Raw genomic sequence first — 20735 nt, 5'->3', positions numbered from 1 at the left:
AACCCCGCAGACCCCTCGCCCCCCGCATACCCCACAGAGTGAAGGGAGCTGTCGTTATGAAGCACGGCCAGCCTGGTAACCAGTACTTAGGTGAGGTACTTCGTGGGCCTGTTAAGCACCACTGACATGGGATCGACCTTAAGTGCAAAGACGGGTTCATTGTGTGAGTGGTGAACCAGCTCTGAGGCAGTTCCCTACAAGTTTCCAGAAATGCTCTGAACCCTGGCAGCATCATTAGGATACAGGCATACAAATTCCCAGGGACCACTTTGATGGGGGCAGCACTCATTTGGATGGTGGGGTTTGGGCGGGTTGTTCTAAACCAACATTGTGATTTGATTGTTACCCTCCACTCCCTTCGTCCCACGGGGTCCTCCAAGCTCTCATCCTTTGCCCGTCCCTCTCCTTCTTCCTTCCTCCTTCCTCTCTGGGAAGTAGAAAGAACTTGAGCATCGGTGAGCCTGGCAGTGTGATCTTGATCAAGCCCCCGCCGCTAAGCCTCGGTCTCTTTTTCAGGGATCTACCTTGAAGGGCAGTTGTGGAAGCAAAGGAGAGAACATCCATTAACGTGCAAGCACGTAGTTCAAATGCACCCTCCCCGTTCCGTGGTGCTGTCTCATTCTTCCTGGCTCCCCAAGCCCACGGCCCCTCTCCCCACTCTCCCTCCGTCCTTCCCAAGTGAGGACTGCTACTGAAGTGGTGTCCAGGCCCCGGGGGGCAATCCGAGTGGGGAGAGGCAGGAGGGAGGTGAGTGGACCTACCCTGACCCTTGCCCAGCTCAGCCATCTGCCCGGGAGTTGGCAATTCTCTTCCTGGGTGATCCTCTGGTGCGGAGGCTCCTGCCCAGCTCTCAGGGAACAGGCTCCTGAGCCTGGCCCTGTCCACTGCCTTCCTGAGGTACCATGTGGAGACCCTGGAAGGCTGGGGCCATGCGAGGGGGGCCTGAGTTCTGGGTCAGCCTGCCTTCCCTCTGTGCTGGGCGGTCCTGCGGGGGTCTGTGACTTGTTTCTATGTCACATCCTGCGCCACACCCAGCCCAGGCAGTGGCCTTTCCCCAGGGTCCTCCCTCGCCCCCCCAGACCTTTCACACCTTGAGCCTTGGGACGCCAGGCCTTTCTCCTCCTCCCTGTGTTCTGCTTAGAACCAGAAGTTTGAGAGTGCAAAGCTCATCTTGCTCTTTTCTCTCATTTTACCACTTTGGAAACTGAGGCCCAGGAAATGACTTGGCCAAGGTCACAAGGTGAGTTAGTGGCCCAGCTGGGACTGGGACCCAGGACTCCTGAGTCAGTCCCGAGCTCTGTCTCTCACACCCCAGACTCCTTCTGCCCTCAGTTTGTCTCGGGGTGTCTTGACTGTGGTACCATTGACATTGGACATGGGACTGTCCTGTGTGTTAGAGGATGTTCAGAAGCATCTCTACCCACTGGATGCCAATAGCATTTCTTCTAGATGTGACAACCCCAGATATTTCCAGCCATTGCCTCATGTTCCCTGGAGAGTACATCGCCTCGGGGGAGGACCACCGGTCTAGTTGTCTCCTCAGTCTCTTGTCTCTGGGACCTCACCTCTCACCCTCGTAGGGTGTGAGGTAGCCCTTCAGTGAAGACACTCTGTTCCGCTTCCTGCTTCTGTTCTCGGACTGGGTTTCTTAGAAACCAAAACACTCAGTCATTTTGTTCCTTACGAGAGAGAGCAAAAAACCAGGTCTGGAAAGATGCCACCCCTCCCTCCTCTTGGTCCTTGGTGTTGAAGCTATCTCTGAGGGGGGAGGGGGGTGACATTTTCAGGCATACTGTTGGCGGTAACTGATGCCGGGACAGACCCAGTGTTTGTTGATTGAACAACATCCCATCCTCAGAGTCTGGGATGTGAGACTCTTCTCTTTGCTGGACACTCGATGCCATGATATTTGAGCAGAGAAAGGACAGGCCAAATGATATGTCCTGAAGCTTAAGCACTGGGTGTGTTTCATCTGGGCCCAGTGAGCTAGGGTCACCGAGGTGCTGTTCAGGGTGGGCCGGGTAGGGAAGGAAGATTGGGAAGCAGATGTCGAGGTGATGGTGGTTGTATATACGTGGCTGCCTCATTTAGAGCGCCTCTGTGTGCTTTTTACCGTGCTGAGTGCTTTACACGCATTGTATCAGCCTTTGCAGTACTCTCTGAGATACCCATTTTATAGATAAAGAAACTGAAACTCAGAAAAATTAAGTAATTGGCCCAGGGTTGCACGAAGCTAGTAAGTAGTAGTGTCTGCATTTAAACCAGTGTCGGCTTGACCCCTAAGCCCGTGTTCTTAGCCACTGTGTTCCTGGCAGATGCTGAAGTGAAACGAGTCAGAAAGGCTGGGTATAAATTTAGGTTGCATTATTAAAGGCATGGTTTCCAGAAACTGGAAGGTGATAGGCCTGTGGTGCTCCTCGTAGGTCAGAGGGCCCACACGGGTCGTCCCTTGCTTCAGTGATAAGAACCACTGGTAACAAGTGCTCAGGTGGTGAGGAGAAGCAAAGAGAGGTACGGTGGGCTCGGGGGCTTTGCGGGTGGGAGTGGGGGAGGTTTGTTTGTCAAAGGAGACGCTCCGGAGGACTTGCACATCCCATTCGGTGTCCGAAGCTCTCATGTGGTTGAGATTTGGCTTGTCTGAGCCGCCCAATCAGGCACCACAAGGTTAGTGGAAAAGTCAGGGAGCTAAAATCTATCTGTTAGAGCCATGTAATGATGAAACGGGCTTCTGGAGTAAGGTCCCTATAATTGAAAACAGTGAAGTACAGCTAGGACCATTTTTTGCCAAACTTGGCTGCCTAGGATTCTCCACTGGAGAGTGTTCTACAATTCAGATTCCCAGGTCCCACCCCTGGCAATTCGGCCTCTGGAGGTCTGGGGTGGGGCCAGGGGGTCAGGGTTTTGATAAAACTCCCCAGAGCTTTCTGGTGCAGCCGGTCCCTGGATGGTAGCAGAGAACCATGGGATCGGGTTGCTACTTACAGAGACTGTTGTATGGTGGTGTTTCCAAAGTCTGGTACATTGGCCAGACTGGTAGTTATATATGAAATGATTTTAAGTCTATTTATTTTAAAGCATATTAGAAGAGGAAGTGTGTAGCTTTCACACCAAATCTGTGATATCGTGGATATTGATGCTTTGAACTACTTGGAAGTTAAATTTATTTTAAAAATTTTACAAAATCCTATCAAAATAATACTATGGATGGGATTCAGATGTGCAGATAAACATGAAGGTCGTATGCAAATAAAGTCTAGGTTAACACTGTTGTAAGGGTAGGGACTATTGGGCGGACTGGTTGACCATACCCTTTCAAGAGCCTGGGGTTTGTCAGTTAGTCCCAGAAGGCTCTATGGAGGTAAGAAGATAATTACGGTAGTTTGTCCAAACTGTGGTCTTACAACAGTCCTGTGCCGGGTAAACTGGAAGTCCTTCTGCCCCCAGTTTGGAGCCTGAGGCATGCAACCCCTCTTCTCCCTTCCCCATTCTTGATGGTTTCTGGGAAGTCTTTGACGCTGGGCTGGGGTGTTCGCCATCTCATCAGTGAAAATGCCGTTAAGATAAGGCAAGGGCCAGAATACAGAGAACCATTTTTGTTCTTATTTTTCTTCTTTACTCTCAGAAGGAAGCAACTAGTGATGCTGGCAATGGGGAGGGGGCTAGGGATGAGGTGTCTGCTCCGAAGAGGGAGAAGCAGGTGGCCTGCACCCGACATGCCTCCCCCTCCCGGGCCTGTGGTGCCCGACCTGTCTGTGAAAGGTCTGGGCGTCAGCGTGGGGTGGCTGCAGAAGCACTTTGGGGTGGCAAACTAACTGGGGCTCGGTCAAGGAGACACCGGGCTCGAAGCCACTGCTGGCCTGGCTGCAAATCCTAGGCCATCTCCTACTGCCTGTGGGAGTTGGGTTGGGCACTCAATCGAAACGCAAATAAGAGATGGAATTTGGTGTCCTGCTGTCAGTTAGGGACTACTGGTACTTTTCAGGGCACACCAGGCTGATGGTGGGGTCATTTGGGCAGCTCGTGTGGCTTCTAGCTGAGGGGGCTCTTTTGGATCTAGCTGCTTAGATGTGAGGGTAGACATCACCTACACTCCAAAAAGTTATCCTCTCCACCATTCGTGATTGTCATGGGTGGGAACAAACGGAATACCAGTAGCCAGTGACCTGGAGGCATCTCAGGTGGCCCGGCAGGTCAGTGTCCTGAGCCAGACACACACTCGCCTTCCCAAAGTCAGGCCTCAAGAACGGTCAAGGTTCCTGGGTCAGAATCCAGAGCTTTCCACTGCATATCTCACTTTGGGGCTCCCATCCCTCCCAGCATCCTGCGTGTGTGATACCCCAGGGTCATCTCTGGGAGATATAGGAGCTTGTGGGGGTTTTCCTCCTTTTATAAGCCAAGGAAGTGTCCTGGCTCCTAGACGCTGCCCTGCGGCGGGTGTGTGCTGGGTGGCGAGGAGGGAGAGAGAGAGGAAAAAAAAGATTTCCACCTTATTGTTCAGCAGCTGGAAAATTGTTGTCATCTGTTCTGCCTTTCATTTGCTGAGAATGGGGAAAAAATGTGGAAAAATTTGGGGAAATAAATCTCAATACCCTCATAGGAGCTCTCACCCTTCCCTCTCCCTCTCCCTCACGTCCCAGCCGCTTTTCTCCCACTTCTTCTCTGGGTCCTGGAGCCACAGTGGGTTTGGGACTGGGGCCGGGCCGGGGCAGTTCTGAGGCTGTGCTGGGCTGTGCTGGGCCTGGACGGGGCTGGGGCCATCGCTGGACTAGGATGGAGCTGGGGCCGGAGATGGGCTGGCCTGGCCACTTCTCACTCCATGTGGAGGGCTTGGGAAGCCACTGTGATGTCATTCAAGAGCTGCATAGCTACGGGATGATAAGTGAAGCCCTGGGGACCCAGCTGGCTGAAATTACAGACAGAGTTTTATCCCACTGGCTTCCTACAAGCCAGAGTGAGGCAGAGCAAGCCGAGCTGAGAGGGGGAGAGAGAGAGAGGGAGAGAGGGAGAGAGAGAGAGAGAGAGAGAGAGAGAGAGTGCGAGCGCGAGCTCCAGCGTGCGCGTGAGCGAGAGGCAGAGGGAGGGAGTGGTGTGTGTGTGTGTGTGTGTGTGTGCGCTCCAGAGCCACGGGCAGGGCAGGCAGGCGGCACTGGCTCCTCCCACCTCTGACAGTCCGAGGGAGCCCAAGTAGGACACAGACAGCGCTGGGAGCTGCAGCCATGGACGGATTATTTGAAACTTGAGGCACAAGGAGCAGAGATCAGTTCAGCGCGCTTCTTTTCCTTCCCCTCGCTCCCTCTCTGTCCAGAGGGTAAGTGTCTGCTGGGCGGCTGTTTCTCCGGTGTGTGTCCTCGTGTGGCTCTCCGCGGGATCCGGGGAGAGGGTGGAGGGTGGCTTCTGGGCCTGGGGGCTGGGGGCTGCCGTGGACCTGGACTGGGTAAGGGCGTGGGGCTGCGTGGGGCTGTGGCCTCTGGCGTTGCCTTTGGAGGCAGATGGGGCCGACCTGGCCACCTCCTTCCTGGACTCGCTGCCCTGGAATGTGTAAGAGCCGCCGCCTCAGGTCTGAGGGGTTGCTGCGTCGGAGGGGGGCAGTGGATCTGAGCGGCCTCACCCTTTGGGGTAGTGGTTCATGGCGGGAGCGAATGGGATGGGCAGAGGGCATGTGGCAGAGGCATGGACTCGCCCCTGAAACATTCCTGTTTATTCAGGACAGCACCCACACCCCCAGTTCTGTGGTCTGAACTTTGTGGCACCCTCGGGGCTGACCATTCCCCCACTGGCCTCCTGTGGGCTCCCATTCATGGCTTTCTCCCAACTTTGGCAGGGCTCTTGGCGGCTCGACTGTGCCCCTGGCCAGGAATCTCTGAGTGTCCAGGCGGGTGCCCTGGCCTGGCAAAGAAGGACGGCGGTTGTTGTGGGCTCAGGAGCTATTTTTACCATCCGGAGTGTGCCTGTGATATCTGCTGCCCGGATAGGCCGAGGGAGGGGCCTGGGAGTGCCAGGCTCTGGTTATGGTGCCTGGCGTGGGAGCTGAAGTCCAGGCTGGAGTCAGGAGGCTGGTCTGCAAGTTCACGTTCACCCCACTGGCGTGGGCTGGCCCGTGACCGGGCCGGTCACTCACCCTCCAGGCCCTGGTCCCTTGGGTCTGAAAGAAAGGTCACCGTGAGGTTTTCTGTGCCTACTCCCCTCTCTCTGGAGGAATGCAAGTAAGATGGTATCTGTGTAAAGTGTGTGGGTCCTTCCTGAGGAGGCCCTGGGGACACATCTCTCATCATCACTTGACCCAGCTCCGTATCTTATATCGTGAGGTTCTGGGTCTGCAGCCACAGCTGGAGAGTGCCCCCGCCCCCCAGGCTCCTCCAGCGTCTTCACCTTGAAGCACCATTAGGGGGAAGAGCGCTGTACTTTGAAGCAGGGAGGCGAGTCTGTAGCCCTCGAGCTGGGTGACCTCGGGGGGGGGTTCCCGGAGCCTACGGAACCTCATTGTCCTGTAAGATGAGGGGTGGGCAGTGGATTAACTGAGTCCTCAAGGCACGTCAGCTCCCCAAACCCCATGGCTTTTAAAAAGCTCTCACGGCTCAGCTGGTCCCGGGAGCCACGGGCAGGAGCCGCTGGTGGGAGGCGGCTCTGGTTTCCATTTCTGTTTGGATGGTGACTTTCTCCATCTTCTGAAATTCAGACGGGGGCTCCGTCTGGGCCCTGGGCTTAGTGCCTCCCTCCTTCTTTCTTGCCTCGTCAGATTGGTGGAGGCGGCCAGGTGTGGACCCTCCCTGGGTCCACAGAGGCAGATTTTGGGGTGACCCTGGTGAGGTCCCTTGTACAGGGGACAGAGCCACCTGTGTAAAGATTGACAGCAGCCCTGGGAAGAATCTTGTTCTCTTCTCTCCAGTATCTGAAAATGCAGTGGCTTCCCTCTGAGTGCTGCTAAACAGGAAGAAAGACAGGTGCCTGCCACACCCGGACTCATCCGTCCCTGCCCACAGGGCCCCGTGCTTGTCAGTGTGGCACCAGTGGACACTTCCCACTGTGAACCTGAGTCCCTGAGGTTGCACCTGTCACCTGCCCGCTTTGCCTCTCAGAGGCTGTGTCTCCTCTCTGTGGTTCCCCTGCAGAGACTCGGTCTTCAACCCCTAATTCTGAAGCTCTTCAGAGCCCCCGAGGAAGCCCTTTCCTATGTAGAGAAGTTCTAGAACTCTCTGTGAGCTGTGTTTCGAACAAAGGGCTGCCTCAGGCCCTGGCTGGCTGCGAGGGTTGCGCAGGGAGGTCAGCATGTGTGGAGTCCGGGTCTGTCACAGATGGGCCACAGGAGGTCCCTGCTGCCGTTGCCTGGGCGTCTCAGGAGGACCCCCAGGCCATGCTCGAGCCATGGGGCTGAGGTTCCCCACAGCTCTCTCCATCCTCCACCCCTCCTCACACACCTCCCCTGGGTGTCCATCACCCCTCTGAAATTATGTACAAAATTTGTATTTGGGCATTCTGGGGGGAATTCTTCAGATACCGCGGGGCGTCCTCGGCTAGGAAAGCGAATGTCCACTGGACTGGGCTAGCGCGTGGCTGAGGCGTCCTGTGGGGGATGCCATAGGGTGGGCTCTGGCTCGGCCAATCTACAAGGACTTGCACGGGGCCCAGCCTGTGCTACCAACACCCGTCTTTCATGATATTCTGGCTGCGGTGTGTCTCTTCCCTTTGGGAGAAGCTCGAGGTCCACCTGGAGTCCCTGATTTTCCACTTCTCTGGGTGGCAGTGGGAGAACAGTATCTCAGTGGCTGACAGGACTGTATAAAGCTTTAGTTAATGTTCTGCAAGAAGCCTGATGGAACACCTCACGCGTTCCAGGCCCTGCGCTCCGTAGGGCCATCCTGTATAGCTGTGTGACCTGTGCATTGAACCCAAGAGGCACTGTTGACGTAGACCGCATTGTGAATGGTGCTCTCTGCGAACCAGGGACTGGAGGAGACAGAGAAAGAGGTCAAGGCCTTCCTCAAGGAACTTAGTGGGGACGACAAACGTGGTCGACAGTAGTGTCTGTCCAGTGGGTGACCAGTGTTACAGTCATGGGAACAGTGCAGTGGGAACAGGAAAAAGGTTTATCTGAGTCTGGCGGACTGTAGGAAAGGGGTAAGGCCAGGGGAGGCTTCCCAGAGAGGTTCACAGTGAGCCTGAAGGAGGAGGAAGAGGTTTGCCAGGGAGGTTGGGAGTTGCGGGAGCAGGATGGGGAAGGGCCTTTCAGGAGCGGGAACAGCGTGTGCGAGGCACAGGGTGCGAAAGAGCATGTGAATAGTGTGAGTAGCGTGGGGCGTGTTTGGAGTGTTGAGGACAGTGAAGGGGAGGCTTCAAAAGGCAGGTGGGGGCCAGATGATAAAAGGTCTGCATGGCCGGCAAGGGGAGAGGTTAGCGTGCCTGTGGATGTGCCAGGCCTAGCTCAAGGTGCTCAGCGCCTGAATCCTGTCACTCAGCAAACCTGCAAGTAAGCATCTGAATCTTTACCTGATGGGCTCGGAGGCCGGGCTCCGCGTGGTGAAGGAGGTTTAGTGGTTAACACAAGCTGAATTAGCCGTTAAGATGGGGGCCATCCTTCTGAGTGAGCTGGTGAGGGGGTGGGGCGGGAGGGGCCCTTCCGCTCTGCTTCCTCTCCAGAACTGCATCCCTCTGGCCTCCCTGGTACCCTTCCTCTGGCTTTCACACGTTGCTTCTCAGTAGCCGCCCCGCCCCCCCCCCCCCCAGCCTCAGCCCACCTCCCCACCCCGTGGCTGGGGAAGAGGTCGTGGCTAAAGGGATAACACACCCAGAACTTGCTCTCCTGGCTGCGTCCTGGCCAAGCTTCACTGTTTGTCAAAGCTCACCTACCTGCCCGACACACGTGGTTTTTGATGCCTCATTCCCACGTTTAAGGAGCCGAGAGTCCCTCCTGGCTTCCTGGGGCCCCCGTCTGCCTCTAAACCGCCTGTGTCCAGGGTGGGCACCATGCCTCTTCCTGTTGGCATGGCATTGATTTTCCTCCACGTTGGTTGGTCATCACTGCTCCGGGTAATGTATTGTAATGAGCTGTTATTCTGCTGGACGTGGACCCAAAGGACTTTTTATCATGAAGGGCCCCATCTTGAAGACCTTAATAAATCATTCACTGTGCACAACGGGTCTGCTCTTGGACAGGGAGGGGTCTCTCGTCACTGAGTCACTTTCTTGCAGTCCACCAGGCTGGCACCCTTGACTTTTCCCGGTTGGCCTGTCTGTTCTGACACCTAAATAAGTGACATCTCCCCACTTGACATTAGTGAGAGAAGCGGAGGTCCTTAACCTTAGGGCTCAAAACACTGACCACCTGGGTCAAGGTTTCCCAAGATGTTACCCAGAAGCCCCTGAGAGCTAGTTAAAATGCTGATTCTTGGCCCTACCCTAGATCTATGCCTGAAAATCTTTGGAGATGGGATCCTGGAATCTACATTTTTTTAACAATCCCTGGAGGAGATTCTTATGAACATCAAAATTAGACAGCAACTGCCCAGACCCTTTATCACTTTAGCATCCCATGTTTATTTCTTGTGTTCCTTTTGAAGTGTGTGGGATGGACACATCTTTCCTTTCCTGCGTACTGGCCTGTGCTGTGCTTCCAGCTACACCCGAACTTCCGCAGTTCACTGGAGGGAGCCTAGGGGGTAGGGAGTAGAGAGTAGGTCCACGTCCAAGTCAGCTGGGGATTTTCCTCAGAGCTTTCCAGAAGCATGACACGCACATCTGGATTACGGCCGCCGTGGAATAAGGGCCCCTTGCTGCAATCCAGCTCAGCGTTGAGGGTGGAGTCCAGGGCTTGGAGCAGCTGCTGGGAAGAGCCAGGCGTAATCAGACAAAGCAAGCAGGGCCTTGAAGAGACTTCTCCACTTCCCTAGAGAAATGGGCAGGATGTCCAGGCTGGCCCGGGCTGGGGGCCTGGGAGCTCAGCCCCCTGGGCTGCCTATACCTTGTGTTTCTCCTTCTCAGCACCCGCAGCTCCACCCAGGCAGGTCCCTCCCTCTATCCCCTGCTCCCTCCCACTGGGTGTCCAACTCCCTCTCATCTGAGATGTTTTTACCTGAACTGGCTGGGCCCATAGAGGCTGCTGGGACTTCAAGATGGATCTGGTGGCCCCTTAAGAGCCTTGAAGCCATCTCCCCTCACCTCTCGAAGTCCCCTCTCCTCCTCCCCCACTCTGTTTCACTCCTCTTTGCTCTGCCCGCCTCTCTCTTTTGCCCTTCCTGCCTTAATAGATTGAAACCGACATGGTGTTCCGGCTTCTTGCGGTCCTGGTAAATAGCTCTTAATGTGGACGTGGTTGATGGGGAGAAGGGGATGACAAGCGTGTTGTATGGCGTGAGGGATGTGGGCTCTTTCCTTCACTCCTGATGGGAGCAGCAGGTGTTCGTGCCCCTCAGGTGCACTGGGATTTCAGCAGAGCCCTCACGGGGGCTGACAGACCTAGGAGGGGCCTGGGTGTCCTCAGTTTCTCCTCTTGATTTGAAAAGGAAGATGACCCAGTGCAGGTGTAGCACAGCCTGGAGCGTGCTGCCAGCACTGGGCATCAGGAGCAGCCGGCCCCTTCTCTGAGATCAGGAACAGGCATTTCCACTTGTACTTGGCAAATGGGATTCAATTAAACAGTCTACACTTCTTCGATTTTCTTACTAAGCCTTAGTTGCCTGGCAGTTATCATCCTGATGTTGTTCCTGTGAACAGTAGCCCATGTCGGGGTAAATGACGTCGTGGCAGAATAAATTTGATATTGGCATTTTCAAAGTCAGCGAAGAGTAAGGCGTGGCCCAGAGGGCCAAGATATCAGGTAGTGGTAATCAGTGTGAATTCTCCCTCCCTGTCTTGGAAGATGTTTTTTTTGTTTTTTTTTTTTGCGGTACGCGGGCCTCTCACTGTTGTGGCGTCTCCCGTTGCGGAGCACAGGCTCCGGACGCGCAGGCTCAGCGGCCATGGCCCACGGGCCCAGCCGCTCCGCAGCATGTGGGATCTTCCCGGACCAGGGCACGAACCCGTGTCCCCTGCATCGGCAGGCGGACTCTCAACCACTGCGCCACCAGGCAAGCCCGGAAGATGCTTTCTTGTCTCTCTTGCCAACAGCTTTTCTTTTGTGAACCCTAGTGAGATGCTGGGGTGGGTTTGCTTTCTCCTAGGAAGGAATGCTCTCAGATCTGCTCTGGCTTGCACCCAGTGGTTCTCATTGCCTTCTGAGTATAAATGGGAGGGCGTTGGACACTCCACCCTTTGCTTTGCTCCTCCCCGCTGCTTCCCGGCCTATGTGCGCATGGACCTGGGAGATGAGGGGCTTCAGGGGATGGAGGAGATCCCAGGCCCAGGAGAAATACTCTGTCATCTCACTGTGTGGGCTGGAGAGTAGGGCCAGGGCCTAGGAATGGGCCAGCAGCTTTCTGGGTACAGTGAGAAGGAAAGACAGCTCTTCGGACTGCCACTAAATGGTGTGAGGGGCCCATCCTCACGGGAACCACCCTCCAAAATCTGAGTGGATGAGAGCCTTCTGTCTGCAATACTTTTCTCCTCTGGAAACAGCCAGCCAGAGTCTCTTTTTTGTGTGTAGAACATGGAGCCCGGTTCTTTGGAAGGCCAAAGGGGCAGCTTCTCATCTGCATTTCGGCCCCTTTAGGGATGATGCCATGTGAGTTGGGAGAGGCAGCATGTGTATAACTGCATCTTAGTAGCCTTTTGGGGTCCCGGAACACGGGGCAGGTTTTCGGAGAATCAGACCTTTCTCAGCCAAAACCCATTTCCAGTTCAGACCGGCGCCATCGCTGTGAGCCCTGGGCTGCGGCAACACTCTGGCCCGGTGTCACTTGGGGCCTGCTGCTGGCTGAGACCCCAAAGCCCCAGGGAAAACTGGGGGCAGAGAGATGGTTCTGGAGGGTTAAGTGAATGGGCAGAGCCTCCAGCCCCCAGGGGCTGCGTGTGGACGATGTGCCTTGTCGGGCATGTCGGTGCTGGTGCTGGGGTGACGTCACTTGGTTGGCCTGTGGTTTGTTGTGTGTGTGTGTTGATCAGGATGTTCCTGTTTTGCGGTTGTCTGATCACTTGTTTTTGGCCGTGGACTTCTGGATGAGTGTTTATTTTTAGAGGCTGCCACTTCTGGCCTGAGGGCTGATCCTTGGGCATGGTAGGAGCTTGTATTTTCTGAAATGTTTGTGGCTTTAAATTTCAGTATTTATTTTGGGGTATTGCTACTTTCTATGTGTTTATTCTGTGGGTGCGTGTGTGTGTGATACGACAGTGCAGAATAATAAAAAATTGTGTGGTCTGTGAAGTTCTGCTTTAGCTTTGATTTTAATTTAGTTTTTTAAAAAATTTTAAATTAGTTCTGATTTAAAATCCCAGCTTTACCAAGTACTATGTGTCTGCAAATAAATGGTTTCACGTCTCAGTTTCTCCGTCTTTAAAATAGGCATAACAACCCTGACTCACAGGATTAGAAATAACGTATGTGTAAACGTAGCAAAGTGTTCCCTGAATGTTACTGTTAACATTAGTATTTGTGTATTCGTATCCACACCTGCTCTTTCTGACCGCGGTGCTGGGGCTGTCTGGTGTACTCCGTGAGTGCACGCGTCTGGGTGTTTTTGATTTGGGTGATTTCTGGTGGGAGTGTGTGTCTCTGGATGTCTTTTGGTTTTCTGTGTGTGAGTGTGTGTGTGATTGTTGGTGTCTGGGCTGGAGTTTGGGAGGGGGCTTTTTTTCTTGCCAGTTGGGGGCCTGCCTTGGAGGGGGAGGAAGGGAGGGGTGTGTGTGTGTGTGTGTGTGTGTGTGTGTGTGTGTGTGTGTCAAGGCTGGAAGCTGGACTGCTGACTGTACAGGGTGTGAAATCACTGAGTTCCTCTGGGCAGGGAAGTTCTTCGTTCCTGAGTCAGCCCTTTGGCCTCTAGCCACCCAGCGCTCACTTTTTCCTTTCAGAGAAAGTATTGCTCACGGGGTCCCCAGAGCATCTGAGATGCTCCCCAGAGCATCTCAGACAAAGTGGCACAGGGGGCACCTCTCCCTGCTGAAAACCTCTACTTTTGTGTCCTCAACCCCTAAGATGCTCCCTCCACCCTTGGCCCCTGAAGCTCCTTTCCAGAACGTCCACGGGCCCTGGCATTCAGAGGGAAACTGTGTCCTCCTTAACACCGGGCCTGCCGCCTTTGCTGGACCCCATCTCAGCCCAACACCCCAGGCCCTTGGGAAACGAGCGCAGTGCCGCATCCAGGCTTTGGACCGGGGCATCTTGCCCCCAGGACCCCGGCCCAACCCTGGACTCCACTGCCTGGCCCTGACCCTGGGTGCAGGGGAGGGCTCTGCTCGGAAGCTTGGGGAAAGAGTTCTTTTGTCCTTTTGCCCTCTGCCACCTTGGCTCTATCTCGGGGTGCTGAGAGGATTCCCTTTGGGGATCCAGGGAAGGGAAGCTTTCAGCTGCTTTCCTCGGGAGAATAGAAGATGTCCCGCCTCCCACTGACATCTGCTGTCTGTCTCCCCTCTGGTCCCTCCCTTGTAGAGGTTGTGGGCCACACGCAGGGACCCCTGGACGGGAGCCTGTACGCCAAAGTGAAGAAGAAGGACTCCCTGCACGGCAGCACCGGGGCCGTCAACGCCACGCGGCCTGCTCTGTCGGCTACCCCCAACCACGTGGAGCACACCCTCTCCGTGAGCAGCGACTCGGGCAACTCCACAGCCTCCACCAAGACAGACAAGACCGATGAGCCTGCCCCCGGCCCCTCCAGCGCCCCTGCTTCCCTGAGTCCCGAGGAGAAGCGCGAGCTGGACCGCCTGCTCAGCGGCTTTGGCTTGGAGCGAGAGAAGCAAGGCACCATGTACCACACTCAGCATCTCCGGTCCCGCCTGGCGGGGGGCCCTGCTGCTCCCTCCTCCGGCCGCCATGTCGTCCCGGCCCAGGTTCACGTCAATGGCAGGGCCTTGGCATCTGAGCGGGAGACAGACATCCTGGATGATGAGCTGCCCAACCAGGATGGGCACAGCGTGGGCAGCATGGGCACACTGTCCTCCCTGGATGGGGTCACTAACACCAGTGAGGGGGGCTACCCGGAGGCCCTGTCTCCACTGACCAACGGTCTGGACAAGCCCTACCCCGTGGAACCTATAGTCAATGGCGGGGGATACCCCTATGAGTCTGCCAGCCGGGCAGTTCCTGCCCAAGCTGGCCACCCTGCCCCCATGCGACCCTCCTACTCTGCACAGGAGAGTTTAGCTGGCTACCAGCGGGAGGGGCCCCACCCAGCCTGGCCACAGTCAATGACCACCTCCCACTATGGCCATGACCCCAGCGGTATGTTCCGCTCTCAGTCCTTTCCGGAAACCAAGCCCCAGCTGCCCCCAGCTCCAGCCCGGGGCGGGAGCAGCCGGGAGGCTGTGCAGAGGGGCCTGAATTCCTGGCAGCCTCAGCCACCTCCTCGCCAGCAGGAAAGAGCCCACTTGGAGAGCCTCGGGCTCAGCAGGCCCAGTCCCCAGCCATTGGCAGAGCCCCCCATGCCTGGCCTTCCCGAGTTCCCGCGGGCGGCCTCCCAGCAGGAGATCGAGCAGTCCATCGAAGCCCTCAATATGCTGATGCTGGACCTGGAGCCAGCCACGGCGGCCGCCCCACTGCACAAGTCCCAGAGTGTCCCTGGGGCCTGGCCCGGCGCTTCCCCGCTCTCCTCCCAGCCCCTCGCTGGCTCTTCCTCCCAGTCCCATCCACTGACCCAGTCCAGATCTGGCTACATCCCCAGTGGGCATTCCTTGGGCACCCCTGAGTCTGCTCCCCGGGCCTCCCTGGAGTCTGTCCCTCCTGGCAGGCCTTACTCACCTTATGATTATCAGCCATGTCTAACGGGGCCCAACCAGAGTTACCGTCCAAAGAGCCCAGCTGCCTCCTCCTCGTCTGCCTTCCTTCCAAACACCCAGAGCTCTCCGGGTCCTCAGCTGCCCCCAGTCTCTCTCCCTGGCCTCACCACTCAGCCTCAGCTTCCACCGAAGGAGGTGACTTCAGACCCATCCCGAACCCCAGAGGAGGAGCCATTGAACCTGGAGGGGCTTGTGGCCCACCGGGTAGCAGGTAAGAGCCTCAGGGGCCATGAGTTCTGGGTATCCCCTCCTTATTGCCTCCACACCTTCCCTCAGGTCGTGGCTGGTGTTGCTGGAGCGAGGTGCAGGCCCAGCCATCACGCCTTAGCGGGTGCTGCTTTGGCCTGGGGAAGAGGCTGTCAGGAGCCCACATGACAGCCATCCCTTCCTGCATTCGTTGCCTGTTAGGCTCCAAGCCAGGCACTGAGGTTCAAAGATCAGGAATTTTCGGTCTAGTGAGGGAGCAGGTACACAGACAGATAATTCTAACAGAGAGCAATGTGTGCTACAACAGAAGTGGGGAACAAAGCCCCAGAGCCTGGGAAAGCAAGGTTTCCCACCTAGGGCAATCAGGGAAAGCTTCCTGGAGGTGGTGACTCCAGGGCTGGAGTACAAATTTTCTAGGCAGAGAGGAGATGCTCTCTGCAGCTGCCTGCAGTGGAGAAGGCCTGGAGAAGGTTGGAGGGAGGCCTCTGTGGACTCCAGTTCCCTTTTGAGCCCTCCCAGAGGCACAGCAATGCCTGAGAGGGTGTCCTGAAGCCCTTGGGCTCCATCTGAGTGTTCAACCCTGGTGTGTCCTTTCAGGATATTTCTCCGTTTCTGGGGAGGCCAAGGTCCATCTTCTTGTTCAGCTGTCCTGCTAGTCCTTGCTTTAGGACCAGCTCTGTATGGGAAGCGGGCACTGAGAAACAGAGCCCTATTTCCTATCAGAGAATGGACTTATTCTCCAGAGAGAGGAGACAGAGTGGGGCAACCAGATGAGCTTACTGGGGAGATAAAGACAAGAAATGGCAGCGTGTCCAGGGCCATGTTGGGAGGGGCAGGAAGGGCTCCCTTCCTTCCCTCTGGCCTAAGCCTGTGACCATTCCACGGGGGCAGCCAAACTGGGCGGGAAATCCTTTGAGTTGGTTTTATTGTGGAGGTGAAGCCCAGACCAGGGTGGACCAGAGCCTGGGGCGAGGGGGACCTTGTGCCAAGCCCCTCAGCTGACAGGGTGGTGGGTAGTCAGGGAGCAGAAGGGGAGCCTGGGCAACTGACTCTGCCTTCTGTCCCTTTTCCTAAATTTAGGGGAAGCTGAGTCACCATGCCAGCTACAGGGAGGAAGGGAGACGCCGTCCCTGAGGATGGATGGTGGGTTTAGGGAAGTAGCTGGGGCCAGGCCAGTTGGCTGTTGGGTTTGAGTCCAGGACCTGGTGTGGTGGCATGGACTCCCTGCTCCTGTATTTCAGAGCAGAGCACAGCCCCCAGTTCAACTACTGGTAACTTGAAATTGGCCATGATGGCAGTATTCACACTATGGAAATTGGCAACCAAGGACTTCCCCTGCCCTGGTAGCATCACATCATTGTCTTTACCCAAGAGTCAAAACATAAGATGAGTAGCTCTATAACCCGAGGGGTGAAATGCTCCATGGGGGTCCCCGTGGGGCTGGTGTCTTCTACTTTTGTCTACATCTGGGCCCATGAGATAAGGAGTACCTGGCTTGTCAGCAGAAACCATTTTCCTCCTGGTTTTGTTGAAGGGAGAGGAATGGGCCCTCTCAATATTTTACAGAGTTGGGGTGGTGGCCTGAGGAATAGTGACACTCTAGTCTAATAATGGGCAGGATCCAAGGGGCTTTTCTCTGGGGGAGCAGGATGAGTTTCCTCCTTTTCACAGAACCTTCTGTATAGCTCTCCCAGAGCTTGCTCAGAAGGAAGCCATACTTTAATGGCCCTAGAAGGATGTCCATCTTGTAGTGGCTTTCACCTCATCCTTTTCTCTCCTACCAGTTTCTGAGGTCTTGCCTCTCAACCTCCATATCCTGTAGCTGCTCAGGTTTTGGCTGCCAAGAAGTCCTATGGAGGGAGGGATATTGTTGGCACAGTACCTGTGTCCTCCAACCCTGCTGTCATCTCCTCCACCAACTGTGAGTGACTCAGTCAGGAGAAGGGATAAGAGCTGTAGAGGGGACAGTTATATTTGGTCTCCAGGGCTACAAAGGACCTCTTGGGTCCATGCCCTGTCATGAACAGTATTTCTTATGTCAGCAGGTCCTGCTTGCACAACTTCTTCAGTAGCCCTATCCGCAGTGCTGTGTAGATAAAGATGCACCGGCAGGATTAATTTGTAGAACAGTCCAGGAGCCAAGGGATAGACTTTCAGCACTGCCTTTTTCTTCTCATTTTACATTCTTCTGCAAGAAGCTGGAATGTAAGCTTCAACATGAGTAACCTCAGATCCGAGGGAGAACCTCTATATGGTCATCAGTATGATCTGGTTTCTCCTGGCCTTTCTCCCTCAAGTCTGCTCTTTTTCCTTGGCTGTCAACTGAGGCTGTTATACCTCAGTTCCATGTCCTTGGTTCATCCCACTTTGATCCAACTACTCCTTACGTCTTATTTCAGCTTAGCGCTCAGAGTATGTAGGGTTAGTTTTCTTAACTTGACAAAGGGTAGGTACTGTAGCACATGTCACACTTTCTTGTGAAACATTAGAATTAGAAGCATTCCCATTACCCCAGGGACAAAATAAAGATGCCTGTTATCACCACTATCATTTAACATTGTACTGGATATCCCAGCCAGTGCAATAAGACAAGAAAAGGAAATAAGAGTCATAGTTGTTGAGTCCAATCAAGTTATCTTATGATCCTGATTCTGTGACTGTACTGATCTCAGGTGTCTCTAGAGGTAGAGATTTCAATGCATATTGGAAATCAGAAGTTGATCTTATCCTTAAGGAGTCTAGAGTTTAGAAAGGGGAAAAAGAACTGGAACTTTAAAATGAAGTTATTTGTAATAAGAGAGGTATGAAGAAAGTTCTGTGGGAATGAAGAAAAAGGGAAGCTCACTATCAGCTGGAGAGATTGGGGAGGCTCTTTGTTGAGTGTGGCTTTTACAGAGCCTTGGAAGATGGGTAGGACTTTGAAAATGGGTGAGGTCGTTGGAGAGAGAGGGCTCATAATGAAGATAGGAAAACTTAAGGCATGTTTGAAGAATAGAGTGGATTGAGAGCATATAGGCAGTGTGAGAGAGAGTCAAGAAAGGTAGCCTGGGGCCTGCGTCTGTTTGGTTGTAATACCAGACTAAGGAGCCTGAATCTTACCTAGTGGCAGTGTAGGAAGCCATTACTGTGTTTAGGAGAGGATGCCATGATCAGGGCTGTAGTTTAGGAAGATGTATCTGGTGGGTCTGGGCAGAAAGGATACAAAAAGGGAGAGACTTTGAGCTGGGAGATGCTAGGAGCTTATTAGCTAACCTAGGTGATGGGGGCTGAGTTAGGGTGCTGACCATGGAAATGAAAAAAAAGAGATGGGTGCCAAGGATGCTGTGGTGGGATGAGAACTGATGCATTTACAAGTTGATTGGATGTAGTAGGTGAAGAAGAGGAAGACATCAAAGATAATTCTGAGGCTCCATGAATAGAAACAGAATGATGGTTCCATTAATAAGCCAGAAGTTAGCGGGAGGAGCAGGTCTGGTGTAAGATGAAGACCTCAGTGTTAGATATGTTGAATTTGAGTGACAGTGGAGCCTCCAGGTAGAGATGTATGGAAGGCAATCAGACATCGGAATTGGAGCTCAAAAGAGTGGAAAGAGCTATAGATTTGGGAGTCATTCTCACAAAGGTAAAGGTTAAAGCTTTGGGCATGGATGAGGTCTCGATATGTCAGAGGGCATGGAGAGAAAAGGACTTAGAATGAGATGGCCACGAGGGAATGGAGGTCATACGGGGGACTAAGAACAAATGTTCAGGACAGAGAGAGGACACTAGGACAGCCGGTCATCACAGAAGTCAGAATAGTAAAGGGTTTCCAGGAGGAGGGGTGGGAGGTTAGCAATATCACTGTGGAGAGAGCATGACGAGAAGGACTCAGGAAACTTCACTGGGCTTTTGCCAATTAGGCGGCCCCAGTGATTTTCAAAGGCATATTTTCAATAGAGTGGTGGTGACAGAAACCAGACAGGGATTGAGGAGTGAGAGATGAGAGGGTGCAGACAGCATATCAGCCCCTCTTCTGAGTGGCTTTGTGATAAGAGGGAAGAGGGTGGTAGCTAAAGAGGGTAGCCAGATACTGAGAGCTTCTTTCTGTGAATATAGGAGCCATGAGAATGTTTTTAGAGGGGGAGGAGGGAGAGGTTGAATATGGAGGGAAGAGGGAGAAGAAAAAGATTGAAGAGAAAGAAATTGATAGACTAGGTCTCTAAGGAGGTAAGGGGAGTTAGGCTTAGGAACCCAGGTGGATAATTTAGGCTCAACCAGGAGGTGAGGTACCTCTTCATGAAATAAGAATAGAGGATGGATACAGATATAGGGAGATATTGGTGTCAAGCCTTGGGAGCTTGAATTGAGAACCCGATTTTTATATGTCATCATGGAAATAGGAGTTGAGATCAAGGCCCATTCCATCATTCATTCAATGTGTGCTCTTAATCCATGCTACATGCTAGCCTAGGTTCTGGAAAAATGGTGGTAAACAAAAGAGATAAAGATCCTTTTTTTAAGAGGTGGAAATGGACAATAAACAAATATACATATAGTATGTCAGATGGGTGATAAGCACCATAGAGATAAAATAAAGCAGTGAAATGCCAAGGAGGGGTGAAGGGTTGTGGGGGGTGGTGGTAGGATGTTCAGGGAAAAGGCTTCCCTGGGCAGGGAGGGAATGTGCCAGATGGAATAGCAAGTGCAAAGGTCCTGAGGCGGGAGTGTGCCTGATATGGGGAAAGTAGGGGGCCCGAAATCAGAGAGGGAATGAGCATGGGGACCAGCTTCCTGTGGGCCTTGTAGGTGATCATAAGACCTCTGGCTTACACTCTGCATGGTGTGAGAAGCCTTAGGAAGGATTTGGGCAGAGGAGTGACTTCACCTGACTTTCTCTAAACACATCAGTGTGGCCAGGATGGAAGGAGGGAGACCAGTTAGCATGCTGGTGCTTTTGATCAGGATGGTGTCTGGAGATGGTGAGACACACTCAGATTGTAGACGTATTTTGGAGGTGTCGCCATCGAGATTTACAGAGAGACTAGACATGGGATGTGAGAGAAGGAAAAGTCAAGGTTTCTGGCCTGAGCACCTAAAGGATGGAGTTGCTCTTTATTGAGATGGAGAAGGACGTGGGAAGAGCAGGCTTAGAGGGGATATCAGAAGTGTGAGTTTGGCCACATTAGATTTGAGGTGCTCATGAAATGTCCAAGACAGTTGGATGTATGAGTCGGGAGTTTATGAGGGAGAGATTGGAGCTTAGAAATGTGGGAGTTGTCAGTATATGATGTCATGTGAAGTAAGGCACTGCATGATATCGCCTAGCGGGGTGAGCACAGATAGAGAAGGGTTGAGTTCTGGAGCCTTGAACATTTAGCAATTTGAGGCAGGAGGAGGAACCGGCAAAGAAACTGGTATGGAGCAGCATTTGAAGTGGAGGAAACTCAAAGGGTGTGGTTCTCTGGAAGCCAGGAAAGGGTGATGTTGGTCACTGCATGGCCCCTGTGTTGTGAGATCGATTGGAGTCAGCTGGGGGGAATAAAAGGACCTCACAGGTCCTTACAGGTCCTTACGGTGCATCCTCATCTTAAGGACTTTTCGGTGGTACTCAGCAGTTTGGGGCAGGAGTAGAAAATCCTAAGTGGCTCCCGTGGAAGAGGGTTACTAAGAGGGGTGTGATGGAAGAATGAAGG

General features: G+C 53.9%; 1 protein-coding gene across 10 annotated transcripts in view; it reads left to right on the top strand.

The window, feature by feature from the left end:
- Positions 1-20735, top strand: part of TNS1 (tensin 1) — a 230782-nt gene that overhangs the window by 166951 nt on the left and 43096 nt on the right. For all 10 annotated transcript variants that reach the window (XM_079924151.1, XM_079924152.1, XM_079924144.1 and 7 more), the window contains one exon: positions 13514-15067. In XM_079924151.1, the coding sequence (XP_079780277.1) occupies positions 13514-15067 (1554 nt within the window). The remainder of the gene's footprint in view (positions 1-13513; positions 15068-20735) is intronic.

This window comes from Stenella coeruleoalba, assembly GCF_951394435.1.
Source record: "Stenella coeruleoalba genome assembly, chromosome: 6".
In the NCBI taxonomy this organism is placed as follows: Eukaryota; Metazoa; Chordata; class Mammalia; order Artiodactyla; family Delphinidae; genus Stenella; species Stenella coeruleoalba.
This window is presented reverse-complemented; position numbering and strand designations above follow the sequence as displayed.